The 25,515-nt window shown below is 42.0% G+C and overlaps 1 protein-coding gene across 1 annotated transcript in view; it reads right to left on the bottom strand.

Moving 5' to 3' along the window:
- The window catches only part of STAB2 (stabilin 2), a 173,128-nt gene that overhangs the window by 125,092 nt on the left and 22,521 nt on the right, over positions 1–25,515 (bottom strand). Inside the window, exons 6-15 of the mRNA XM_043969353.1 lie at positions 22,319–22,414; positions 20,707–20,832; positions 20,289–20,485; positions 17,923–18,056; positions 12,799–12,932; positions 11,200–11,282; positions 9,311–9,460; positions 6,944–7,087; positions 3,938–3,994; positions 3,717–3,842 (exon numbers count right to left, since the gene is read on the bottom strand). Of these exons, the coding sequence (XP_043825288.1) occupies positions 3,717–3,842; positions 3,938–3,994; positions 6,944–7,087; positions 9,311–9,460; positions 11,200–11,282; positions 12,799–12,932; positions 17,923–18,056; positions 20,289–20,485; positions 20,707–20,832; positions 22,319–22,414 (1,247 nt within the window). The remainder of the gene's footprint in view (positions 1–3,716; positions 3,843–3,937; positions 3,995–6,943; positions 7,088–9,310; positions 9,461–11,199; positions 11,283–12,798; positions 12,933–17,922; positions 18,057–20,288; positions 20,486–20,706; positions 20,833–22,318; positions 22,415–25,515) is intronic.

The raw sequence follows: 25,515 nt of genomic DNA, 5'->3' as shown, positions 1-25,515 counted from the left end.
GAATTAAGGGACCTCTGAGATCTCTTTCCTCTAAATCAATGATCCTAAGATCTTCAGGAACCAAAGAGGGAGAAGATCTTAGCAAAAGACAAACAGGGAGATATATCTTTTTTTTCCATTTTGGCAGTTTCTTGAAATTTGCTAGTATCTAGCTTCTCCCCTCCCCTATGCCCTGGGGATGTATTGTATGTGCACTTAAATATTTATAAACAGGCTGTTTCCCAAAATAGAATGTAAGCTCCCTGAGGGTAGAGCTGATTCTTCTTTCTTTCTTTTTTTTTTTTGTGGGGTTAAGTGACTTGCCCAGGGTCACAGAGCTAGTAAGTGTCAAGTGTCTGAGCCTGAATTTGAACTCAAGTCCTCCTGATTCCAGGGCCTGTGCTTTATCCATTGTGCCACCTAGCTGCCCCAGTAGAGCTGTTTCTATTGAGTTTTTGTATCCTTAGTGTCTGGTGCTTAATAGATACTGTAACAATTGGAATGATGCCATGTGCTTGAGACTTACTGTAGGAAAGCTCCTCTATGAGGAGAAGGCACCTGAGGGCAAGACATGTAGCTTTTCTTTGGCGTCAGGAAGTGACATTTGCTTGTGGGAGGAAGAGGGGGCGAGGTTGGCGCTCTTTCACTAGGACTCTCCTGGAGAGTGGAGGAGGAGAACTGTAGCTCCCCAAGATAGACAGATGAATCTAGGCCTTTCTCTCTCTCTTCACCAAATTCTTCTCCTCCTTAATAAATGCTTTAAAAGTCTATACTCTTACTAAAGCTTATAATTTATTGGCGACCATTCATTAGATATTTTAGACAGACTAGCTAAAATTTTAGCCCCTTACAATACTTATTGACTAATTAAGACAGGTACATAGGCTTGAGTGAGGGGTGGAGTCAAACATACTCTAAAGTTTCAAAAATGTTTTACTGGGTTTTTTTGTTTCTTTATGAATTTTAAAATAAAGTTTAGTTTTAAAAATTAAGCTTGAAAATGTTTTACGTGACTGCACATCTACAACCAATGTCAAATTGTTGTTTTCTCAATGAGGAAGAAAATTTGGAATTCACAATTTAAAAAAACAAATATTAATTTTTTTTAAATAATAAAATTAGTTTAAGTTTAGTAGAATTAGTTTCTTGGTTGTGCTTGATACAGAAAAATATTGTTTTTTATGATGGAGTACTCAATAAATGTTTGCTTTAAACAAAAATTCCTTGGGTTCACACCTTATAGAAATGTACCAGCCAAGTCTGTGGTTAGGAGGGAGGGTAAAAATGGGTGAGAAAGTCTGAAAGGTAACAATATTAATGACAAGCCAACAAGCAAAGCTTGTGTACCAAAGATAAGTTGGAGGAAGCTAAAGCCCTTCTCTTTAAAGGGGAACATAGGAATAAAAGATGAGGAAAAGACTGAATGATTCTCACAAATTGGTTATTTTCTGTTCAATTTATTTCCTAGGAATGTATTTCTTTAACTACATTGTTCTAAAGCACTACCTGCAACGTTCATACTTATTTAAGGTTTGCTTCAATTTATCTTTTAACAAAGGATTATTTTTATATATCAAATATAGAAAAAGTATGGCTTTTTAATAGTTGCTCCAGTATAGCGCCACCTCCTGGTATATCAGGAAAAACACAAGACTTGAAAGGTTAACTAAAAACTGGGAGGTACGCTTCTGTCCCCTGGTGGTAGTGTCCTAAAGTGCAGAGGAGTGTGTAAAACATCCCAAATCTTTCTCTTTAAGGAGTGAAACTGCAAAAAGTAAATGCCAGAATTATAGATAATAGATCCAGAACTGAAAGGGACCTCAGTGGCCATCTAGACCAAACCACTTATTTTTAAAGATAAGGAAACTGAGGCCCAGAGAAATGAAGTGATTTGTCTAGGATCATGAAATATCCCAAGTAGGATGGACTGAGCTCCAGTTCTTTTTGTGAAAACCCTTAATTGAACAAATTTTTCCAAGTTAAATATTGACTTTTTCTGGCTAGAAAAATGAACATGTTCCTTGACTGTGGACTTGAGAAATGCTTGCTGTTCTTTTTTAAAGTATATATCAAAGAGAGAACATATTTATGATATAAGATTATAAAAGCTGAGGTTTGTGGTTTTAGAGTGGGAAGGGATCTCAGAACCCATCTAGTCCAATCCCTTCATTTTTACAAATGAGGAAACTGAGATATGGAGAAAGGAAGTGACCACACTGAGGTAATATGTGGCCGAGGCTAGACTTGAACCTGTCTTCTTATTCGAAATCCCTTGTTCTTTGCCTTGAACTTTACTGCTATTACTAGTTATTGCATCATATAGTGTTAAATTCCCTTCCAAAACATAAAGTAAATTGACTTTCATTCACTTTAATATTTAAATCAAGGAGAGACACGCTAAGAATCCAATTTTTATAAATTGGGTCATGTTTTTACTATATTTGAGAACATTTAGTTAAATTCTGCAGCTTTGTGTGGTCCTAATGGATGGAAGCCTGTGTGATACAGCTATCAGCATTATAACATTAAGGTTTGTAAAGCATTTTACAGGCATTATCTCATTTTATCATTTGACATGGGCATTGGGGAGAATAGTGGGGTTCTGGATGCCTCAGAAGAAGACATAAGGACACACAATGGGGTTGCTGGGAGTAACCTTTATACCTTACAACTTGTTTAGGGCCAAGAGACTCAGTTCAGCCTAGTTGCTGTACTGTCTAAAAGGTGTTTGAGATTGGGGTGCGGTGGGTGGAGCTACAAGGAGTCATTCTGTTCTTCACAGAGCACCATCTTGTAAAGGTAGTCAAGTAGAGCTGAATGTATAGACAAAGATTGTGTAGACTCAGCTGGAGGCAACCATGCTGACCTTGGGCAATTCATTTAGCCTTCCCTGGCCTCAGTTTCCGTCTCTGTAAAATGAGGTTGGGGTAGATAGTTTCTGAGGTCCTTTCCAGCTTTTGCTACCATTTTCCCTTAGCTGTGTGACCTTGGTTAAGTTACTTTGCTTCTAATTAACAAGCAATTATTTAGTGCCTACTATGAGCCAGCCACTGTGCTACCTGCTAAGGAAACAAAGAAAGGCAAAATCTCCTTAAAACCCAGACCTAGTCCCTGCCCTCAAGGGGCTTACAGTCAAATAGGGAAGATGATTTTCAAATACCTAAGTAAAAACAATTATAATTACTATAATAATATAATACAATTACCCATCATATATTATTACATGTGCCATATAATTATTATATTATTATGATATAACAAATATGTATAATTATAATAATATAAAGGTTATATTATCACATTAAATTGTCATATGATAATAGCTAGTATTTAAATACACTCTAAGGTTTGTAAACCATTGTATTATAATTGTTATAATAATATTCTAGAATTCCTTAATATGATAATTATGTACAATTATAATAATATAAAGATTATCATATATATTATATTATAACTATTATTTATGTAGGCTTTAAGGTTTACAAAGCACTTTATAAAATTATTTCAGCTTATCATCACAATAACTCTATTAGTATCTATATTTTACAGAAGAGGAAGCTGAGGCAGACAGAGGTCAAATTACTTGACCAGGGTCACAGAGTTAAGTGAGTGTTTGAGGTTGGATTTGAACTTTGGGCTTCCTGATACCAGGTGTGGGGCTGTATCCTTTGTGCCACCTTGCTAGATCTCTACTATTTACCATTATACTATGAAAGTAGGATGGACCCCAGTACCTCTGCAGAGAGGAGATAGTCCAGAACGCCATCTCTCATGCTGTTCAAGGCTTCATCACTTGGAACCAAGATCGTATATGGTCCACCAACACCATCCTCATCTAAGGCTTGGCCCACATTTGTTACCTGAATTTGACAAAGGAAAGCTCATGGCCAGTCAAGCTCAGACACATATTTGCAAACATTCCCCAGGAATACATGTGAGATATGCAGAAACCTACCTCCAACAGGGACCTGAATCTGCTGTATCTTGGTTGTAGCATCTCCATTATGGTTTTCTTAAGAAAAACAAAGAAGACAAACACCCTATTTTACTATGTGGATTTTGTTTTAAGAATAGTGAGGGGAAGGTGCTGTGCATTAAGTAGGGGTATTAGAGCTAAGTCCGATTTGAGAAAATGTCAATATTGCTAACTGAGAAGTAGCTTCCATATGGGTCATTCTAGAGGTTGAGTTTAACTGAGTTGGTGTTGACCAGTCATGGCCTTCCTGTGCAAGGCACAGTAGGTAAATTTCCAAATGTCAGGCCAATGGAAGAGACCACCACAGATACCATTGGTAACTGACAAGCCCTCTCCATTATGGAGAAGTACGAAAAGGTTATATCTCTATTTATACTACTATCACTTTTTTGTTACTGTTCACTCGTGTCTGATTCACCATGACCCCATTTGGGGTTTTCTTGGCAATGGTACTAGAGTGGTCTTCATTTCCTTCTCCAGCTCATTTGACAGATAAGGAAACTGAGGCAGGCAGTGTTAAGTGACTTGTTCAGGGAAACACAGCTAATCTGAGGCTGGATTTGAACTCAAGACTTCCTGACTCCAGGCCTGGCACTCTATGCATGTGCTATCTAGCTGCCCTTCTACTACTATCACCTGGAAGAGCTTTACTCTGGTACTCATAGCAGCTCCTGAGTTACTAGGATCTTTTGTAAGACTTCTTTGGAGGCTGTGAAGGTATTCAGCTTTGCATGGGGATCTTTATGGATTGTGCATGATGCATGGATACCTTTGGAAGAACACTGGAAAGAGGGCTGGTTCAAGGCAGGGGCTCTGAGTTCAAGTCCCAGCTTGGTCACTTACTACCCAGGTAACCTTAAGCAAGTTACTGACCTCTCTGGGATTCAGTTTTTTAACTGTACAATGAGGGGGTTTGGCTGTATAATCTCCAAGAACCCTCCTAATATTAAATCTATGATCTCAGGTTTCTTGGTCTCAGGAGAGACATTTGTATGATCCCCCAGTGTCTACTGAATTAATTTTGATTCAACAAGCATTGGTTAAAAGCCTACTGTGTGCCAGGTGCTATGTTAGGTTCCGAGGATATGGCTATAAAAATGAAACAAGCCTTGCCTTCAAGTAGCTTACAATCTACCAAACATCAACAGTAGCCATGCAGATGATTGAATATACTATCTGTACAAAATAAATGCAAAGTAAACTCCAGGGCAAGTGGGGCATCATGGGTACTGATCATTGGAAGGTTTTTCCTAGCCTTGGGACTCCAATTTACCTTATTTTTTACTTCTTAGAATTCATGAATTTCAAAGAAGAGACTTTCAAAGCCCTTTAGGTTAACCTGTATTTATCCTACCATGTGTACCACTCCAACTAAACTGTATTCACTTGTCCCCTACATACTTCCCATGCTGTCCTCTTCTTTGCTCACTCCCAGAATGCCCTTCTCTCCCCATCTTTGCCTTTTGACATCCTACCCAACCTTTGTGGAGAAAGTAATTCAAAAAACACCTCCTCCATGAAGCCATCTCTGATTTTTCACAAATGGAAGAGACTCCTCCCTCATCTGAGTTCACAGCATTTTAAACTGCTTTTATAGACTCATTGTGTTCACCCATGTATTATATTTACCTGTCCATATGCTTTATCTCCCCCTGCTATTTGTAAATCATTTCAGGCCACAGACTTTATCTTTGAATGTTACATGTAATAAGGGCTTAAACATGTTTGTCGAATGAATGGATGGATAAGCCCAATACTGCATGAATTATGACCCTAAAATGAGGATACTCCAGCTAATAGTAAATAAAGAAGCGGGAATTGGAAGTTGAGGGGATGCCCATCAATTGGGAAATGGCTGGACAAGTTGTGGTATATGAATACAATGGAATACGATTGTGCTGTAAGAAATGATGAGCAGGAGGAGTTCAGAGAAACCTGGAAGGTCTTGCGTGGGCTGATGATGAGTGAGATGAGCAGAACCAGAAGAACATTGTACATAGTATCATCAACATTGAGTGTTGATCTACCGTGATGGACTATATTCTTCTCACCATTGCAATGGTACAGAAGAGTTCCAGGGAACTAATGATAGAAGAGGATCTCCAAATCCAGGGAAAAAAAAAGAACTGTGGAGTATAGGTGCTGAATGAACCATACTATTTCTTTTGTTTTTGTGCTGATGGTTTTCTATTTTGAGGTTTTTCATCATTGCTCTGATTTTTCTCTTATAACATGACTAAAGCAGAAATATGTTTAATGTTATTATATGTGTATATATATATACATATATATACATACACACACACACATATATATGTGTATATATATATAAAACCTATATCAGATTACCTGCTGTCTAGGGGAGGGGGGAGGGACAGGAGGGAGGGAGAAAAATCTGAAATTGGAAAGCTTGTATAAACAAAAGTTGTGAACTATCTTTACATGTAACCGGGAAAAAAAAACTTTATTAATTAAAAAAAAAAAGTAGTGGCTCTGGAGTTAGAAGAGCTGGATTCAGGTCCTGCCTCTGACAGATGGGCAGTGTGACTTTGGACAAGTCACTTAACTGTCCTAGTCAATTCTCTAAGACTATAACATTGAAGAACAGTTGGCAATTTGCATTGGTAGAAGGACTTACTTTGCTAGGAATTCAGTACCCCGGTGAAATTACACATCTGGACAATAAGAAATAATCAGAAAATAACCCCTTTCCCTCTTATTTGGTACCTTTCTATTTAGATATTGCTCTCCAGGGCAATAAAAAAGAGGGTCATCGAGCTGGAAGAGATCTTAGAGATCAAGTCGTCCCACTTTCTTATTTTAAAAGGGAGGAAACTGAGGCAGGGATTAAGTGATTTATATGAGATCACATACTAACTGTCAAGGCAGGATTTGAACTCAGGGTTCTTGACACTAACCCCTGTGCTCTTTTCACTGTATACCAAAATGCCTAAGTTAAAATCATTTCAAATCCTGATTTCTCACCTCTGTGTTGCTCTCAAACACAGGTGCCATCTTGTCCATGGCCTTGTCAATGATGTGCACGAGTCCATTGGAGGCAATTATGTTTCCTTGTACAATCTTCCCTTTCCTTTTTCCTCCACTGAGTTTGAGCCTAAGTTGATTGTCCTAAAGAAGTGAAAGATATGGCAGTTAACAGTGTGGTATAATGGAAATAATATGGAATTAGGAGCCAGAAGACCTGTATTCTAGGCTCAATTTCACCCTCCATTAATTATTTGGCCTTGAATGGCTGGGTATCTGACCAATGAAGGGAACCCTTTTTCTTTCGCAGGAGGAAGAAAATTGCCTAGGATTGGGTCACATTTCAAGAAATGTCTGGTGCTTTCAGCAATCCCAAGTCACTTCCTACCACTATTCTCTCTGAAGTGTTATGTGGTTGAGAATCATGGAATCCCTATCACTCTGCAATAACGCCAGTGATGATTTGTTTGCAAAATGTTCCATAAAAATATTTGCAAGGAAATGAATGATCTGCAAAGTAGGTAGGTTAATTATACATTGGTTGGTTGTTGTCCCTTGTTCTCAAAGAGGACCAAAATGACATCACTATGTTGGGGTCAAGGTACAGTGTGTGTCTGCCTATGGCTGAGGGCAAGTAACAGGAGCTGGGCATCCCAGTTGTAGCACTAGTATTCATGGGATGCATAGAAGACCTGGAGGAAGCGCTCAATATCTTGGGTAGCTCTTCTAGGGAGAATTCATGGGAGGGCACTGACAAAAATAGGACAAAAATGAGAAGGCTTTAGATGCATCATAGAATCATGAGCTGGAAGAGATGTTGGAGGCCATCTACCCTTCACCTCTATATTCATTTTAATGATGAAGAACACTGAGCAAGAGGGGCTAAATGATTTGTCTAGATCATACAGGTGGAAAATAGCAGTGGAGATCACATAGATGCCATAAGGAAGGTCTACAAAGATGATATCATAGATCCACCAAAGTGTCCAAGTATAAAAGTCATGTGGTCTGCCTGAATCTCACTTTCCTCATCTAGAAAATGAAGAGAATTACACTTGCAATGCCTCATTCCTAGTGCTTTCTTGAAAGGGCTTTGAATATTATAAAGTGTATATCATATGTTAATATAGTGTTAGTATTTACTTGCCTAGATATTTGTGAGGAACTAGTCACATTTTGGAGGTGATGTGTAGAATGAACCCTTGTGGGGATGACAGATGAAAAACCTCCCATGAATTGCCTTTAAATAATGGTGGCCAGAAGTAGGGCTGACAAAAATGGCCCTTTGGGAAGGAGGGAGGCTTAGTTTGCCTTTTTTCCCCAAGAGCATTAGGAAAGATGGAAGGTTAAGTCAGAGGGGATAGATAAACTCCAGCAATCTAAAATAAACACAGCCTATTTCCTTTTCCTTAAAAGGAATGCTGAGCTTGCTTTGTACCCACCCTACCAGGAAACAGGTTTCACGATCAATTTTTTCTTTCCTGTTCTAAGTTGAATGATTGCTGCCTTTGGCAAAACACACACACACACACACACACACACACACACACACACACACCCCATGTAACAACTCAGCTTCTCCCTCTCGGAGGATGGTCTTTCTGAATTGCTGCAGCCCAAACATTCATCCCCTTGCATCCCAACCAGTTTCTAAACTTAGCTGGGTTACACCTCAATCAACAGGTAAGCAGACCCTCCCCGGGCTCGTGTCTATTTCAACTGAGAAAACAAAAAATAATATCCTATGTATCTGTGCTCCTTTAAAGTTTATATCAGGATTTATATGTATTCTATTATTTCATCCTCACAACAAGTCTGTCAAGTAAGTGCCATGATTATCTGCCTTTTATAGATAAGAAAACTGAAACTGATGGTGTTTAAGTGACTTGCCAGGGTCACACAGTGTGTCAAAATTAAGGAAAGGATGTTCTTTGTAATCATTCCTGCTTTAAAAAAAAACTCCCGATAAAGTGAAATGTGAAATGAGGGAAAGCTATTTGAGAATTATTCTCCACATCCTTTTCTAAGGCCTCTAGCTGATCTAGGGTTAGAAAGTCCTTTTTCACTTCTGCCAATTTCTGATTGTCAACCTCTCAGCCCCACAAAAATCCTCTGGGTCCCCATGCAAATGAAAATGTGAAAGAAGGAAAGCATTAAAAAAGGTCTGTGGGTTCACTGGTTAGCCACGACCCTGCACCTCAATTCTTCTTCTTAAATGTACTTCATTTTACCACAGAAATGGCTGCTGACAAACCTAGGCATTGCTGTCTTAAAGTATTTAGTCCTAGGAATGAAAATAAGAAACTTTAAATTTGAGTTAAAGCCCAAGACTTGAAAATATGAATTACAAATCTAAGGTTCTTTTACCTTGTCTCCATTGAATATTTCCCCTGACTTCCCAGTCAAGGTATAAAAGGTATCTGTGCTGTTCAGCCCTTCGGTGTCTACCTGGCCAGCGATGATGTGGAGTTTTACAAAGTATTGAGCCTTCTCTTTATCCATCAAAAGGTCCTTTACCTAAAAAATGTAGAGAGTGGTTTCCCTTCTTCTTTGTTGCCAAACAAACCCTTCACATTGTACTTGGGCAGAGCCAAGGGGTCTCAATGATGTTTGCATTTATACAATTCATTCATTTAATAAGCTTTTATTAAATACTTACTGTGTACCTGCCAGATACTTTGCTGGGGGAGGAGAGGGAAAAAGAGGGAGATGAAGTTAAAAACATGAGTCTTTGTTCTTAAGAAATCTGTGTGGTTCTGTGGAGAGGAGACTAGCTCTGGAGTCATAGGGCTTGGGTTCAAATTCTGCTTACGATGTTGACTACCAGTATGATCTCGGGCAAGCTGGTAACCTCTGGGCCTGTTTCCTCATCAGTAAAAGGTTGGACTAGATGGCCTCTGAGGTGCCTTCCGGCTCTAGATCTATGAGTTGGTGATCCTGAGAACAGACCACTACCCTCAAGCCATTGTTCCATAGGGCATGGGAAGACTTGGTTCTAAGTCTATGACATATAGTTTTGTGACCCTGGCAAATCATTGCTCTTGAAATAACAAATGAGATGATATTCATTAAGCACTTTGCCCAGTGTTCTCTTCCTTCCCCCCTAGTTGGAACACTTTGACATTTTGTGGCATGAATTCAAGTCCCAGGGCTCACAATTTACATTATTATTACTTAGGGGCAGGTAGGTGGTGCAGTGGATAAAGCACCAGCCCTGGATTCAGGAGGATCTGAGTTCAAATCCAGCCTCAGACACTTGCCCAGGGTCACACAGCTAGTAAGTGTCAAGTCACTGAATCCCAATTGCCTCACCAAAAAAAAAAGAAAGAAAGAAGGAAAAGAGAGAAAGAAACAAACATTATTATTAGTTTACTTCCTGGTGGCCATCTTCTCACCCATTGTCTTGGGATCACCCAGGATAGTCCACTCTATTAGGCATTTACACTGCCCTTCTCTCCCATCCCTTCTGCTCTCTTCCCTGAAACCATCATCAAATCAACACTGCCACTGTTCCTGAAAAAAGTATGTCAGTCTGGTTCCCCTCATTGCTCCTCTAAATTCTCAAACTTCAATGACCTTCTTTTTTAAAAAAATAATAAACATTTTTATTGATAGTTTTGAGTTCTAAATTTTATCCCTTCCTTTTTCCCTCCCCTCCTCCCTCCCTGAGGTGGTAAGTGATCAGATATAGGTTATACCGGTGCAATTATGTAAAACATTACCATATTAGGATGACCTTCTTTAGTCACTATTTCCCATGTGCACTGTCTCCTGCATCAGAATGACAGACAGGCCATAGTTTTGTATTTATATCCCCAATACTTAGAAAGCAGGGCTTGGAAACTAGTGAGTGCTTAATCAATGCTTAGTCATTCATTCTGAGCTGTTGGGGAAGTCCACATAGATGGGTCTTAATTCTCTCATCAGTATAATGAAGGAGTTGGACTAGCTGAGCCCTCAGCTCCCTTTCAGCTTGACCTGGCCTCTGTAATCCTGTGATTTTATGGCCATCTCATAAATCACAGACCAATCATCACTCAAATCCCCATCGCCAAAGTGAATGTCTATAGCATGAGAAATGAATAAGGAATGGCTCACCACCACCAGAACCGTACCATCGGCACCACCATCCTATCATCACCACCATGATGTCTGCTGCCAAGCCCTTTGGCAGATGGATGTGGTAACCTTTGGTGACCCAAACTCTCCCCTCTCACCCCCATCCTACATCCTACATCTCCCCCACAGCTACTTACATTTGTTCCTTTTAACCCCTTGTTTGTTGGTACTAGCACAGTGAATGGTCCCAGGTTGCTGAGAGGCCAGGCATAGGCTTTGTCTTGGGAGAGAAAAACAGGACAAGAAGAAACACGTTGTGTAAATATGATGGTACGCATCAGTGAATGGCTTTTCCTTGAGGCTGGGTGGTTTTTGCCTTTGGGATGAAGGGTCTCTATGATCACTGGGGTGCTGACAGTCCACCCATGCCCCTGTGCTGCTTTTTCTTTTGGTATCTGTCTTTGAGCTCCAGGTGAAGCTGAAAAGTCATCCTTAACTGTAGCCCTGGGACAATAGCATGATGGAATTTGTGAATATTCTCTCATCCTGGTATACTTGGTATCCCTCCTCATGGGAGGAGGCTGTTCATACTGCCTGGCACATAGTAGGTGCTTAACGAATGCTTGTCGACTGATTGGCACAGTGCAAGGGGCACAGAATTTGGAGTCAGGAGGTCTGGGTTCAGATCTTGGTCATCACTGTCTAGACCATCTTGTGTAAATTACTACCTCCCTCATGGGGACCTCAGCTTCCTCATTTGCAAAATGAGATTAGACTAGATGACAAGATGCCTGGCACTTAGTAGGCACTTAATAAATGCTTGTAGAACTGATCACGAGGTTCTTTCCCGCTCTAGAGCTACTGGTACATGGAATAAGATCACTCTCCTTGTCATTGTCATTGATCTTCCTGAGCTGGAAATCTTGTGAATTTGGAGCTAGAGGGACCTTGGAAATGAGAAAATCTATCCTCTTTCAGCTTACAGTTGAGGAAGCTGAGGCAGACAAAAGTTAAGTGACTTGCCCAGGGTCATACAGCTACTAACTGTGACAGGATTTGAACTCGTCTTCTTGAAAATTGTTTTGTCTCTCTGGGCCTCAGTTTCCTCATCTGTAAAATAAAGGCAGTGAACTTGATGGTCTTTAAGGCCCCTTCTAGTTCTAAATCTGATGCTATGATGTGTGATCTTTGTCCAGGGGAATCTTGTGGGGTTTGGGATAGCAGAGATCTTGAGAGTGTCCTTGTCTGTCCCCACTGAATAACCCAGTGCATCCCTAAATGAAGTGCAGTGCAATTCATACTAATGTTTACAGCCCTAAAGACACCTTGTCAAGCTCAATGAACTAAGGAAAAGCAAGTTTGCTAAGTAGCTGATATCACTGACTTCTTCACCTGCTTTATTCTCAGGAAAACATCTTGGTGAGCTGAAAAATGTGAAGTGCTGCTGAATTTACTGTTGGCAGGTACACAGTATTCCAAAGTTTGCAAAGGGCTTGGCATACATCGTAGCCAATCCTCCCAATCACCTTGTGAGATAGACACTACAGACATTATCATCCCAGTTTTACAGGTGGGAAAACTGAGGCTGAGAGAGCATACATGATTTGTCCAAGGTCACACAGTTACTATCAGAAACAGGATTTAAATTCTTCCAGAATCTCTTACTTCTGCCATATTTTTCCTCCTCCTTCTGTCCCAACCTGGCTTGAACCCAGCCCAACCTTGTGGCTACCCAGGGTCTGGTGCAGATCGGTGGGCTGACTTCTCTGTAGGAATCTGCACAATTAACTGCATACCCAGGAGTGAAATGAACGAGGTCAGTTTTCCTTGCCACTGTCCTCTGGGTTCTGTGTTGAGGTTTTGCAGCCGTTCCATAATGTTCCCGTAGCACATGGATCCGTCCCCTACGTAGCCTTTCTGGCAAGTACACCTATGTAGAAGAGGAAGATGGGAGAGGACAGAATCTCAGAGGTAGCTGGGACCCCAGAGGTCGTCTGGTCCAACCCGCAACTCACCAGGCATCAGCTCTATTGACATCCCTGACAAGTGGCCATCCAGCTTCTCCCTTAAGACCTCTAGCAAGGGGAAACCTGCTACTTACTTCCCACTTGTCCACTTTAGGACACCTCCAATTATTAGGATTTTTTTGATTCTTTCCTCATTTATAGTCCAAATCTGCCACTGGACTTTCTACTCAGAGTTCTGGCCTCTCGGGTGGAAAAACAATCAGCCTAATCTCTTTGCCATATGAATGTTATTCAAATGCCTGAGGATAGCTATGGACCCCCCAGTCTTCTCTTCTCTGGCTTAAACATTTCCAATTCCTTTACACCATATCTTCTAGGGCCATGAAAAGCATGGTGGACTTGGAGGCAGGAAGACCTGGGTTCCAATTCCATCTCAGTTACTTTAATACCTCTGTGACCTTGGCAAGTCATCTCCCCTTCCCTGGAGTCAGGTTTCCTTTCCTGTAAAATGAGGGGATTGGATGAGATGCCTCTGAGGTCCCTTCCAGCTGGAAACCTATGATCCTATGATCTTTCTGGGCCTCAATTTCCTCCTTTATAAAGTGAAGGGGTTGGATTAGATGGCCAATCAGGTTCTTTTCAGCTCTGAATTTATGATCATACATCATGAATCCACCTCATCAGCCCCAGTGCATGGTCTATAGAAGGCACTTAATAAGTACTTCTTGATCCATCAGGACTAAGAAGAGCCTTTGTCTCATCAATCTTCAATAATGGTGGTAAAAATCCACCCTCGCATTAGCAGACACAAGATGATCAGATTAGTTGACAGTAGATACATTTTGATTTTGGGGGATGGAGAAAAGGAAATGCTAGAGGGCTGTCCAAGAAGAGCTACCCTCCCTCCAATCCCCTCCCCACCGCCATCCCTGGGGCAGAGGGCGGGGGGACTCTGGAAAACTTGCAGAAATCACGAGAGTTCTGGCTAAGTGGATACACATCAAAGGTAGAGAAGAGTATGTCAAAGAACCAGTGAGAGACATGGAAGACAAACTGAACCCTTCATCCTTCTCCCTTGTTGTCCTCATCACCAGGCCACCACACAAAGCTTTCCCGACCAACAGTTTTTTTCTTTTTGCATACAGTCAGCATTTACATTCATGCTGTATTTCCAGGAAGTCCAACCAATGTTTATATACTTTCCTCGACCTTGTTTTGTACTGCAGACATCTAATATTTCACTAATAAGGAAACAAGTATATACATTATAGAGCCGGGGCTGGTAATCTCCCCTTACACATGTTTCCTCATCGGCAGCTGTTTCCTCCTCCTGCCATTCTATTTAACCCCACATGGGCAGCAAGAGTTGATATTTGGAAGTCCTCCTACTTAGGGTAAATGATGCCAGTGTTGATTGTCTGGATGGTTAATTGACTTAACTCACAGATTTAAGAGGTAAAAAGGCACTGGTGGGCTGGGGTATGTGTGACTAGAAAGGTGAGGGGGTGTGAGATCATGATGCCGTAGGATTTGCGGAAAGAATCAGGGATTGAAGAATTATAAAGAGTCTCAGTAGGAATCTCTTCATTTGACAAATGAGGAAACCGATTCCCCAGGAAGTGAAGTTACTTACTTGATCATTGGTTCATAGATTTAGAGCCAAGGGGACCTTAGAAACCATCTAGTCTCATCTTTTATTTTACAGGTGAGGAGACTGAGGCTCCCAAAGGTTAAGTGATTTGGCCATATCCCCACAGCTGCGGAAGTCCGGGGTATGGAGAGCTAGGTGTTGAGACCGGAAGACCCAAGCTCAAATCCAGTCTCAGACACTAACTAGCTGTGGGACCCTGGGCAAGTCACTTCACTTCTGTCTGCCTCAGTTTCCTCATTTGTAAAATGAGGAGAATAATAGCACCTAGCCCACTGGGTTGTTGTGAAGATCAAATGAGGTAGTAATTGTGACTGGATGAACACGGTGCCCACACAGAGTAAAATATCAGCTGTTATTATTATCATAAGATCATAGATTTCAATCTGGGAGAGACTGTAAAGGCCATCTAAAGCAACTCTTTCATTTTACAGAAGCGGTGATTGAGATGCAAGGACATTTAGTGACTTGTCCAAGGTCAATAGGTGACTATGTGATAGAGCCAGGATTTTAACTGAGGTTCACTGCCTCCAGAGCTAGCAGAATGGCAATGGCAACTAACCACCAAGCATTTATTAAGCACTTGCTGTGTGCCAGGTACTGGGGATGCAAAGATAAACTGTGATCCAGTAGAGTGTTGGAGGCCAGATTCCATCCCTGACTCTTCCTAGCTGTGTGACCTAGGACAAATCAATTTACCTCTCTGAAGCTCAGGTCTCTTTTTAGATGTAAAATGGAGCTCCTAATCCCTATGTCCCTATATTATCTGCCTCAGAGGGGTATTGGGAGGCTCGTGGAAGAGGAGATCATAGAAACCTTTAAGGCTCTATAGAAATGACAGTTATCATCAGCCCGGAGAAGAGAGAAGGCTGGTGTAACGATGGGAATGACGCCACCTGCTGGAGACTTACTGTAGGAAAGCTCCTCCATGAGGTGAAGGTCTCTGAGGGCAAGACCATGCGTCTTTTCTTTGGCATCAGGCAGTGACATTTGCTTGTGGGAGGAAGAAGGGGGAGGCTGGCGCTCTGACTCACTCTCTTTCATGTGGACTCTGGCGGAGAGTGGAGCTAGGAATGCTCTCTCCCTTTAATAGATAGATGAATCAGGCCTTTTTCTCTCTCCCTTTACCAAATTCTTTTTTTTTTTCCTTTGGTGAGGCAATTGGGGTTAAGTGACTTGCTCAGGGTCACACAGCCAGTAAGTGTTAAGTGTCTGAGGCTGGATTTGAACTCAGGTCCTCCTGACTCCAGGGCCGGTGCTCTATTCACTGCACCACCTAGCTGCCCCCAAATTCTTATTCTCCTTAATAAATGCTTAAAAGTCTAACTCTTGCTAAAGCTTATAATTTATTGGCGACCACTCATCGGATATTTTAGACAGTATAGCTAGAATTTTAGCCCTTACGCTGGGATGGGGGAAAGAGTGTGACTAGGATGTGGTGTTCATAGAGTAGAGGAATCAGATTTGCTTCCCTTGGCTCTGGGCAGGGGTGGGGTGGTGGGGGAAGAAGTTTCCTGATGCTCCTAGATTTCAAATTATGACACACACTTATATGTTTATTTGTTGACTTCCTCCCTCCCTCCCTCGTTAGGATATAAACTCTTTGAAGGAAATTTTTTTTGGCATCCTCAATGTCTAGACACAGTGCCCTGAAATGGAGCATAAATACAAGTGCTTAATAAATATTTGTTGGATTGAACTGAATTCAACTTGATAGGGAGCAGGGAAGCAGAGGAGGGGCTGGCTGGAAAGGGGCAAAGGCAGCTTTCAGCTGATCCAAGGAAAAGCTTCCTTTTCATGAGAGCCATGGAGGGGGAGGAGCAGAGGGAGGGAGCTCTCTTAACTGGGAGCCTGCCACCAATGGCAGAATGGCCACTTTTCCAGTGTACGGCAGAATGGATTCTGGGTCAGGGAGAGGCTTCATGGTGTGGACTCTGAGATCCTGTTAAATGAGGTGTATACACAGAGAGACAGAGGTGCATACCCATATATAGAGATAAAGGTAAACACACAGCCCGAGAGATAGACATACACACACACACACACACACACACACACACGAGAGAGAGAGAGAGAGAGAGAGAGAGAGAGAGAGAGAGAGAGAGAGAGAGAGAGAGAGAGAGAGAGAGAGATGGGGAAAGACAGAGACTGAGACACACAGAGAGACCAAAAGACAGACGCACACATGCACACACGAGAGAGAGAGAGAGAGAGAGAGAGAGAGATGGGGAAAGACAGAGAATGAGACACACACACACACACAGATACGCAGATATGTATGTAAGTATGGAGACCAAGAGAGATAGACAGACCCACATAGACTGAGAGACAGACAGACCTAGAAACACATACACAGATACACAGAGAGGCAGAGATACAAAGAAGAGAGAAGAGAGGGGGGGATATTTATTGAGAGCACATGTGCAAGGGGAGGAAGGGAGGTAAAGGGTAAGAAAGAGTGAGAGAATAAGAGAGAGAGTAAAAGAAAAAGACATATACACACAGAAACATATACACACAGAGACAGAGATACATACATAGACCAATAGAGACAGACACACGTGTACTCAGAGACAGAGACACACACACAGACACACACACATATGTATATATGGAGAGATAGAGACCAAGAAAGACAGAGACACTCATACACAGACTGAGAGAGACAGAGACACACAGACCGAGACATACACATAAACAGAATGACAGAGACTCATATAGAGAAAGAGACAGACACAGAGATGAAGAGACACATACAGACCAAGAGACACATACACAAAGAAACAGAGACACACACAAACCAAGAGAGACAGAGACTGAGAGATACCACATGGTATAATGGAAAGATCCGGGTTCAAATCCTGATTCAGACCTTAGACAAGTCACCTAATTCCTTTGGGCCTCAGTTTCCTAAGCTACAAATCTATGTTCTCATGCTCAATAATGAAAGAGATACAGTTTCTGATGCCAAGGAGTTTCTATTCCGTGCTAATGACTTTTATTCCATGCCTATGACAGGACTATACCACAGACTGGACAGAGAGGGAGGGCTGAGGCTGGGGCCTGGGGTTAAGTCCTGCCCCTGACTCACACTGGCCATGTGGGTAAGTTACGGGTCTCTCAGTGACCTAGGCAATTCTCTCAGACTGTTGCCAAGAAAGTGCCGACTTCTTCATTAATGGAGGGGAAGTTCCTTACCTGAGAGTTACCTGCACCCATGAGATTGTAGGTTCTCTGTGTGACCCAGAGTGACCTTGGTCTCCCCCCAGAGAAAGGTGGAGCTCGTCGGCACTAGGGAGACTTACTCTGTTTGGCCGGGTGCTCTCATGGTGCAGTTGGCATTTTTGTCACATGGATTGCTGGATTCACAGAGGTCCATCATGCTGCAGCCCAGGTTTGGGACAAAATTCTGGTAATGCTCTTTACACTTGCAGTGGGACTTGAATAGAAAATGGAGGGAGAAAAAGGAATCCAGTGAAATATTTGAAATTGAAGAATGTTTCTCTTCCACAATAATCACATCAAGTTCGATTTAGTTTGTGGCTATCTCTGAGTCTCTAACTACCTTCAGAGCTCAATTTAAATAAATTATAAATAAATCAATAAAATCAATAAATTATATAAATGAAATAAATCAATGAAGCTTTCTTGATCTTATAATAACAATGATTAGCATTTGTATAAGGGACTAAGCACCTTACAAATATTATCTCAGCTGCTAATATCCTCACGAAATTACCCTCTATTTATTTCGTGTGTACCTATTGCTTCTCCTCATAGAATGTAAGCTTCTTGAGGGCAGGAATTGTTTCACTTTTGTCTTTTTTTCTTTTTTAAAATCTCTAGCACTTAGCACAGTGTCTGGAACATTGTAGAAATTTAACAGATGCTTTCTTAATTAATATTAATCTAGCACCAGAATTGCCAAATTTTAGAGTTGGGAGAGAAACAGAATAGCGTAACATGTAAAGCACTGGTCTTGAATATAGGAAGAACTGGTTCAAGTGCTAGATTTGCTTTGTGACTTTGGGTAAGTCACTTGATCTCAGTGCTAAAACCTAGCTTCTTAAACTGGGGGGGTCATGACTCCATATGGAGTCATAATTGAATGTGGGGGGGGTCTCAAAAATTTGACAACAGTAAAAAGTTCTATATATCTATTTTATATACCTATGTACCCAGGGTCGTGTAAAACTTTCTAGGGTGAAAAGGGGTCTCAAGTGGAAAAAGTTTAAGAAGCCCTACTCTTATCAACTTTCCAATACTGTAAATCAAAGAAAAGGTGCTGACCTGCACTGGTAGAGAAGTGTCCTCATTTGGAGTTCCCTATCCCAGTAAAATCCCATTAAAAAAAAAAAACCCTCCTATTTTTCAGAGTTTAGTGTTATGGTTTCTGACTTTTCTCAACCTGATCTTTACATCTGATATGGCTTAGGAGCCAGAGAAAATCAGAGTTCAACTTTCACCTCTGATGATAAGTACCTTTGTGACCTTGGACAAGTTATTGTGCTTCCCTGGATCTCAGCTACCTCATTCAGGAAAGGAAGGTGATAGGCTAGAGCCTAGCTTCTTAAACTGTGGGTCGACACCCCATATGGGGTCACGTAACTGAATGTGAGGGTCGCAAAAAATTTGGGAACAGTAAAAGCTTATATATACCTATTTTACATACCTATATACCCAGGGTCGAGTAAAAATTTCTCAGGCTAAAAGGGGTTGTGAGTAGAAAAAGTTTAAGGAGCCCTGGGCTAGGGCTCCCTTCTGGCTCTCTATCTCTGATCATGGAACATCTTAGATGTCATGTCACTTGCTTGCAAACTTTTGAGTCCAACCAGCTAAGCAGAGGGTCAGGCTGGGGAGAAGAAAATGTCTGGGAGGCTTAGGTAGTAAGCGGTTTTCTCAGTAATCAAACCATGGTTTGCTTTTGGATAAATATTTGAATTTTGTGGCAGGGAGAAATATGATGTTAGTAGTCTGCTAGGTTCAGTGCAGCTCCTTCTTGGGGTTCTGCCCTTGGTCCCCTGCCTCACCTGTACATATAGTTATGCCTTCTAGCATTAGTAAGGCAGCTTGGTAGAGCAGAATGAGCGATGGATTTGGAGACAGGACAACTGGGTTCCAATCCCACCTCTGAGGCTCACTGAAGAAAAAATTTCTCCCCAAAATGCATAGATGAGAACAGAAGGAAAACAAAAGGAATGGCTGGCAAGCAGAAAAGCTTTGAGAGTTACATGTTGAATTTATTATAAACTTAAGGAAAAAATCAGGTACTAAAACAGAGCTTGATTGGACAATCCTTGTACAATCCTCTTTTATTATTTTCTGTGTATGGAAATGTTCACTTTATTTTATGTTTAAGTTTAGAATAAAAAAATAAAATGCATTCTTGTTTAATTTTCCACCCCCAAGTGAAACCTACCTCTGATACTTATTGTTTCATCTCTGGGTCTGAGTCCTCGTGTACAAATGAGCTCTAAATCTATGATCCTATGAAGAGCTAAGGCCAGCTCCTTCTCTAAAATGAGGCAGTTGGCCTAGATGGTATCCAAGGTCCTTTCCAGCTCTGATATTCTATGACTCTACAAATAGAACTTCTCCTTATTTCCCTCCTTTTGCCATCTGGGGCCAGTCCCAGCCATAGAAACATCCCTTCCATGTATCAACTGCTCACCCGTCCAGGGCCGTCATACCAGCACACAGTGGACTGAGTAGGACAGCCGCCAAAGTCGTCTTGGCAAGGGTCAACAGGCACGCACACTTGGCCATCCCCTTTGTAACCGTCTCGGCAGGTACATCGGTGTCGATTTGGTCCCAGATAAGTACAATGGGCATTCACATCACAGACCCTTTGCAAACATGGGTTGATAGCTTGAGGGACAAAGACAAAACAAATGATGTCCTGGTGAGGTCTGGCTGTGAGCCAATGATGGAGGAATGGTGGGTAAACATCAGTAGGTCCATGAGACAGGTCTCTTGGTAAACAACTTTTCCAGGAAAGCTGAACAACGCCACTGAAAAATACATTTCTGTCTGCTTGCACGAACTGTTATACATCCATCAACTTGGCAGGACCCATTAGCATTACTTACGCTCGCAGTGCCGGCCATCTCCTTGGTAATTGGGGATGCATTTGCATTCCAATATGGAGTCATCTATGCTGGAAGTGGAACATCTGGAATTTTCTGGGCATAGCAAAGCTTCACACTCTGGGATTGCTAAACATAAATGAATAGACAGCCAGGTCAAGGACTGGCTCAGGATAAGGGATTTAGAAGTAGAAAGTGACCTCAACTCCCACCTAGTATGACCCCTACCTCTTTATCACACATGATGAGATTGATATCGATACTTCTCTCCTCTTTCTGATACTTGCTAGGGGCTACAATAGAAAGATCTTAAGACTAAGAGTCAGAGGACCTGGGTTCAAATCCTAACACTGCCTCAGTGACTTTAGGCAAATCCTTTAAACTCAGGTTCTTCATCTATAAAATGAAATAGTTGCATGAGATATCCCCTAGGGTCCCCTCCAGCTCTACATTTGTGATCCAATTGTGTCTCTGGAAGTTTCCTATTCCTCAGGACTATAGATGTGGGACTGGAAGGGACCTCAGAGGTCACTGGGTCCAACTCATCATTTTACAGATGAGGAAATGGAGGCCCTGGGAGGTAAAGGGGAATCCCTTGAACCCGAGTCAGAAGACTAGAGTTTGAATCCTATCTCTGTCACTTACTGTGTAGCCATGGGTAAGTCATTTCCCCTCAGCTTCCTTTTCTTTCTTTCTTTCTTTCCTTTTCCTTTTTTTTTCTTTCCTTTTTTTTTTTTTTTTTTTGCAGGGCAATGGGGGTTAAGTGACTTGCCCAGGGTCATACAACTGGTAAGTGTCAAGTGTCTGAGGCCAGATTTGAACTCAGGTCTTCCTGAATCCAGGGCTGGTGCTTTATCCGCTGTGCCACCTAGCTGCCCCCAGTTTCCTTTTCTATAAAATGGGAATAATACTGACACTACTATATCTAGCACACCAAATTGTTGTTAGGAAAATAGTTTGTAAATTACGTAACCCTATTGAAATATGAATTATTACTAGGGGAAACCTGTTGTCTATAAAAGTAAAATGACTTATTCAAGGTCATACATCTAGTGACACATGTAGGGTGAATCATTTTGATTTCAATGATGATGATTATAGCTAACATTTATATAGCAGCTACTATGTGCCAGGCACTGTGCTGAGCGTTTTACAAATAGTATCTCATTTGATCTTCACAACAACCCTCTGAGGTAGGGTGCTATTATTATCCTCATTTTGCAAAAAGAGGTTAAGTGACTTGCCCATAGTCATACAGCTAGTGAGTGTCTGAGGCTGGGTTTGACCTCAGATCTGCCTGACTCCAGACCCAAGGCTTTATCCATTGGCCTGCTTGGCTGCCTCTGGGCTAGACGGCCTTGGCAGTTCTTTCTGGTTCTGGATCCTGTGACCTATGATCCCTCTCTTGCTCAGCTGCCTTGCAGTGGGGAGACCTAGGGAAGGAAGGCTCCTGAGACTCTTTGACCCCTTCCCAAGCTTCCTAATCACCTGCTGTTCTGTAGGTTTCTTGAAGGCAGGGATCACGCCTGATGCTTGTGGGCAGCCCCCAGCCCCTGGCTCGCTGGATACCCCGGTGGATTTGAGCTAACAGAATTCTGAAGGAGACCACACTTACGTTCATCACAGTTGGGGCCTGAATAGGCGGGATAACACAAGCACGATCCATCCCCGGATAGCCCACCATTGCACACGCCATGGACACAACTGCAAACTGAAGAGAGAAGTGAACACAACAAGAGTCGATAGCCCTTCTCAACTCACAAGCATCTTTCCTCCCAACAGACAGTCTTGGGAGGTGAGCAGGGAATATGTTCTTATCATAGGGTCCTATGGTCATCCAGTGCAAACCCCTTATTTTACAAATGAGGATACTGAGGCACAGAGAGATTTACTGACTTGTCTAAGGAAGTGAGTGGCATAAGTCCAAGGGCTAAAGCTGGAAGGGACCTCAGAAGGAATGTAGTCCAACCCCCACATCTTACAGAGGGGGAAGCTGAGGCTCAGGGAGGTTGTGACCTGCCCAAGGTCACACAAAACATTATTAATCTAAAGACAGAAGGGAATATCTAGTCCAACCCTTTAACAGATGAGGAAACTTCAGTATAGGGAAATTAAGTGATTTGTATAAGTTAACACAGTTAGGGCAATATTTTGAGGCTGTCCTTACCTAGTTATTATCAGGTTAGACATTTGGCCATTGGAAATTAATGCATATTGCTCACTAGAGTTCTCGTTTATTCTTTTTCTGTAAAGAAAATGCTATTGTTGGCATTGCTATTCAGTCATTTCATCTATGTCTGACTCTTTGTGACCCCATTTGAGGTTTTCTTGGGAAAGGTACTAGAGTGGTTTGCCATTTCCTTTTCCAATTCATTTCGCGAATGAGGAAACTGAGGTAAATAGGGTTAAGTGACTTGCCCAGGGTCATACAAAGTGTCTGAGGCTGGATTTGAACTCAAGTCTTCCTGACTCCAGGCCTAGCACTCCATCCACTGTACCACTTAGCAGCCCAGATATTGTGGGTACTTCTCCCTTTTGCGGTAGAGATATAGAGGCAGCCTGTAAAGTGTATTAGAGAACTAAACTTTGGGTCAGGAAGATCTGAGTTCAAATCTTGCCTCAGATACTTGCTGTGTAATTATAGGTGAGTTAATTCTGCTTAGTTTTCTCATCTGAAAAGGAGGAAGCTGGACTTGACCCCTGACCCTATTCACTGGGTTCATATCTGTTGCTCATAAATCTTCAGTGGATCCCTATTGCTTTAGAAGGTAAAACAAATTTCTCAGCTTGGTGATGAGGGCCTTCAGTAGACCGGCTCTTAGCTGCCAACCCAATCTGAGGCCACAAGCTACTCTTTACATTCCCCAAACCACCAGACTGCTAATGATTTCCTCCTTGCCCTGCCTATCCTCGTTCATTCATGCAGATCATCACCACTGGCTGGCTGGAACTCACACTCCCTTATTTCTCCCAACTAAATCCTTCCCTACTGAGCCACACTGCTCCCAGTCTCTGGCAGGCTAAAGGAGCTTAGCTCTTCTCTCTTTTCTCCTAACTGGGTCATCAGAAAGCAAGTGGTCTACACGTTCATCCACACTGCCTCTTAGGCCACTCCCAAAATATACTTCGGTTGTTGTGTCCAACTCTTCATGATCCCATTTGGGGGTTTCTTGGCAGAGATGCTGGAGGGGCTTGTCATTCCCTTCTCCAGCTCATTTTACAGATGAGGAAACTGAGGCAAAGAGGGTAAAGTGACTTGCCCAGGGTCATACAGCTAGTATTTGACTGAGGTTGGATTTGGATTGGGGTCTTCCCGAGACACTGCTGAGACACCCAATTGCCCAGAACATACTATCTTGGATTCCAATAATGCATTTTACAGTTCACATTCAGAATCCATATGGGGTGACATAGCTGAATGGGGGGTTCTCAAAAAATCTGGCAACAGGAAAAGGTTATGTATACCTATTATATTTACCTATATATCTGGAGTCATGCAAATTTTCTCTGGTGAAAAGGAGTCGCAAGTAGAAAAAGTTTAAGGAGCCCTGATCTAGAGCATACAGGGACACAGATTCATGGATTTAGAGCCGGGATCTTACATGTCTTCTAGTGTTCTTTCTTCCCCTTCTTGTCTGGATGGGGGAACTGAGGGCCCAAGAGGAGCAACTTACCCAGGATCTGAACCTAGGTTCTCTGACTCCAAATCCAGTGCTTTTCTTACTAGCTGTGTGACCCTGGGAAAGTCACTTAACCTCTATATATCTCACTTTCCTCATCTTTAAAACGCACTTACCTCCCAGGGTGGTTGTGAGGATCGAATGAGATGACCTGTGGAAAGTGCTTTGCAAACCTTAATGCACGATGTAAATGCCAGCTGCATCTGTCTCATTCTGTGGTTTCCTGCCCCCTGCAGCACTCTGACTGCACCCAGACACCTTCCCAAGCATTCATCCTGGCTTCAAACTGGGCCAGGGCTCCAGCTACTCTGAGCACAAGCCATTAAATGTCTCTGTAGAATTGAAATCACTTGTCTCTCCTCAAAGCAACAGCAGCAGAGGGGGAGGGAAATCTTCCTGTGGAAGGGCCGCTCCCGAGTCTCTCTTCCCCTCTCCTCCTTCACATTCTCTTTCTTTTCAAAACCCACTTCAGATACTACTTCCCATGTAGGACCTTTCTGACTTCTTTCTCGTGCCTGGGTCATTCCCTCTTAGAATTATTTTGGATCAGTGGATAACAAGTCAAACATTTCTTAAGCATCTGCTTCATGCCAGGCAATGCGCTAAGTCAGAAGAAGACCAATGACATCAAGAAGGTGATGTCTTGACTTGCAAGTGGATTGGTTTTAAGTGAGGCAGAGCTGTGCAAAGTCATCAGCTTCACTCTCTCCTCTAGAGTTATCTGAGTCCAATAGGCAAAAGATTGGTCAGAATGACTGGCTATGGTCCCAGATGCTGTGGAAGACCTTGGCTTTTTTAAGTTAAGGACTTTCCCAGGTCTCAGTTTGTTTGAGGCAACACGCATTCAGTGATTTAAGACTAGGCAAGAAATGAAACAAAAGGTGGCCTAGTTTACCTACTCCAAAAAAAAAAAAATTAACCTGGGAGGGGATGACCTCTGAGTGTAAATAGCGATTATTTCTGTTCTGGCTATGTGCTAGGGATACAAAGAAAGGAAAAAAAAAAAGTCCCTGTCCTCAAAGAGCTTACACTCTAATGAGGGAGACATGCGAATAGCTATAGGAAAACAACACACTCACATACACATACATACATATGTTTGTGTGTATGTATGTGTGTATGTATACATATG

The sequence above is a fragment of the Dromiciops gliroides genome, chromosome 5 (assembly GCF_019393635.1).
Source record: "Dromiciops gliroides isolate mDroGli1 chromosome 5, mDroGli1.pri, whole genome shotgun sequence".
NCBI classification, from domain to species: domain Eukaryota; kingdom Metazoa; phylum Chordata; class Mammalia; order Microbiotheria; family Microbiotheriidae; genus Dromiciops; species Dromiciops gliroides.
The sequence above is the reverse complement of the archived record's forward strand: the minus strand, read 5'-3'. Positions and strand labels throughout refer to the sequence as shown.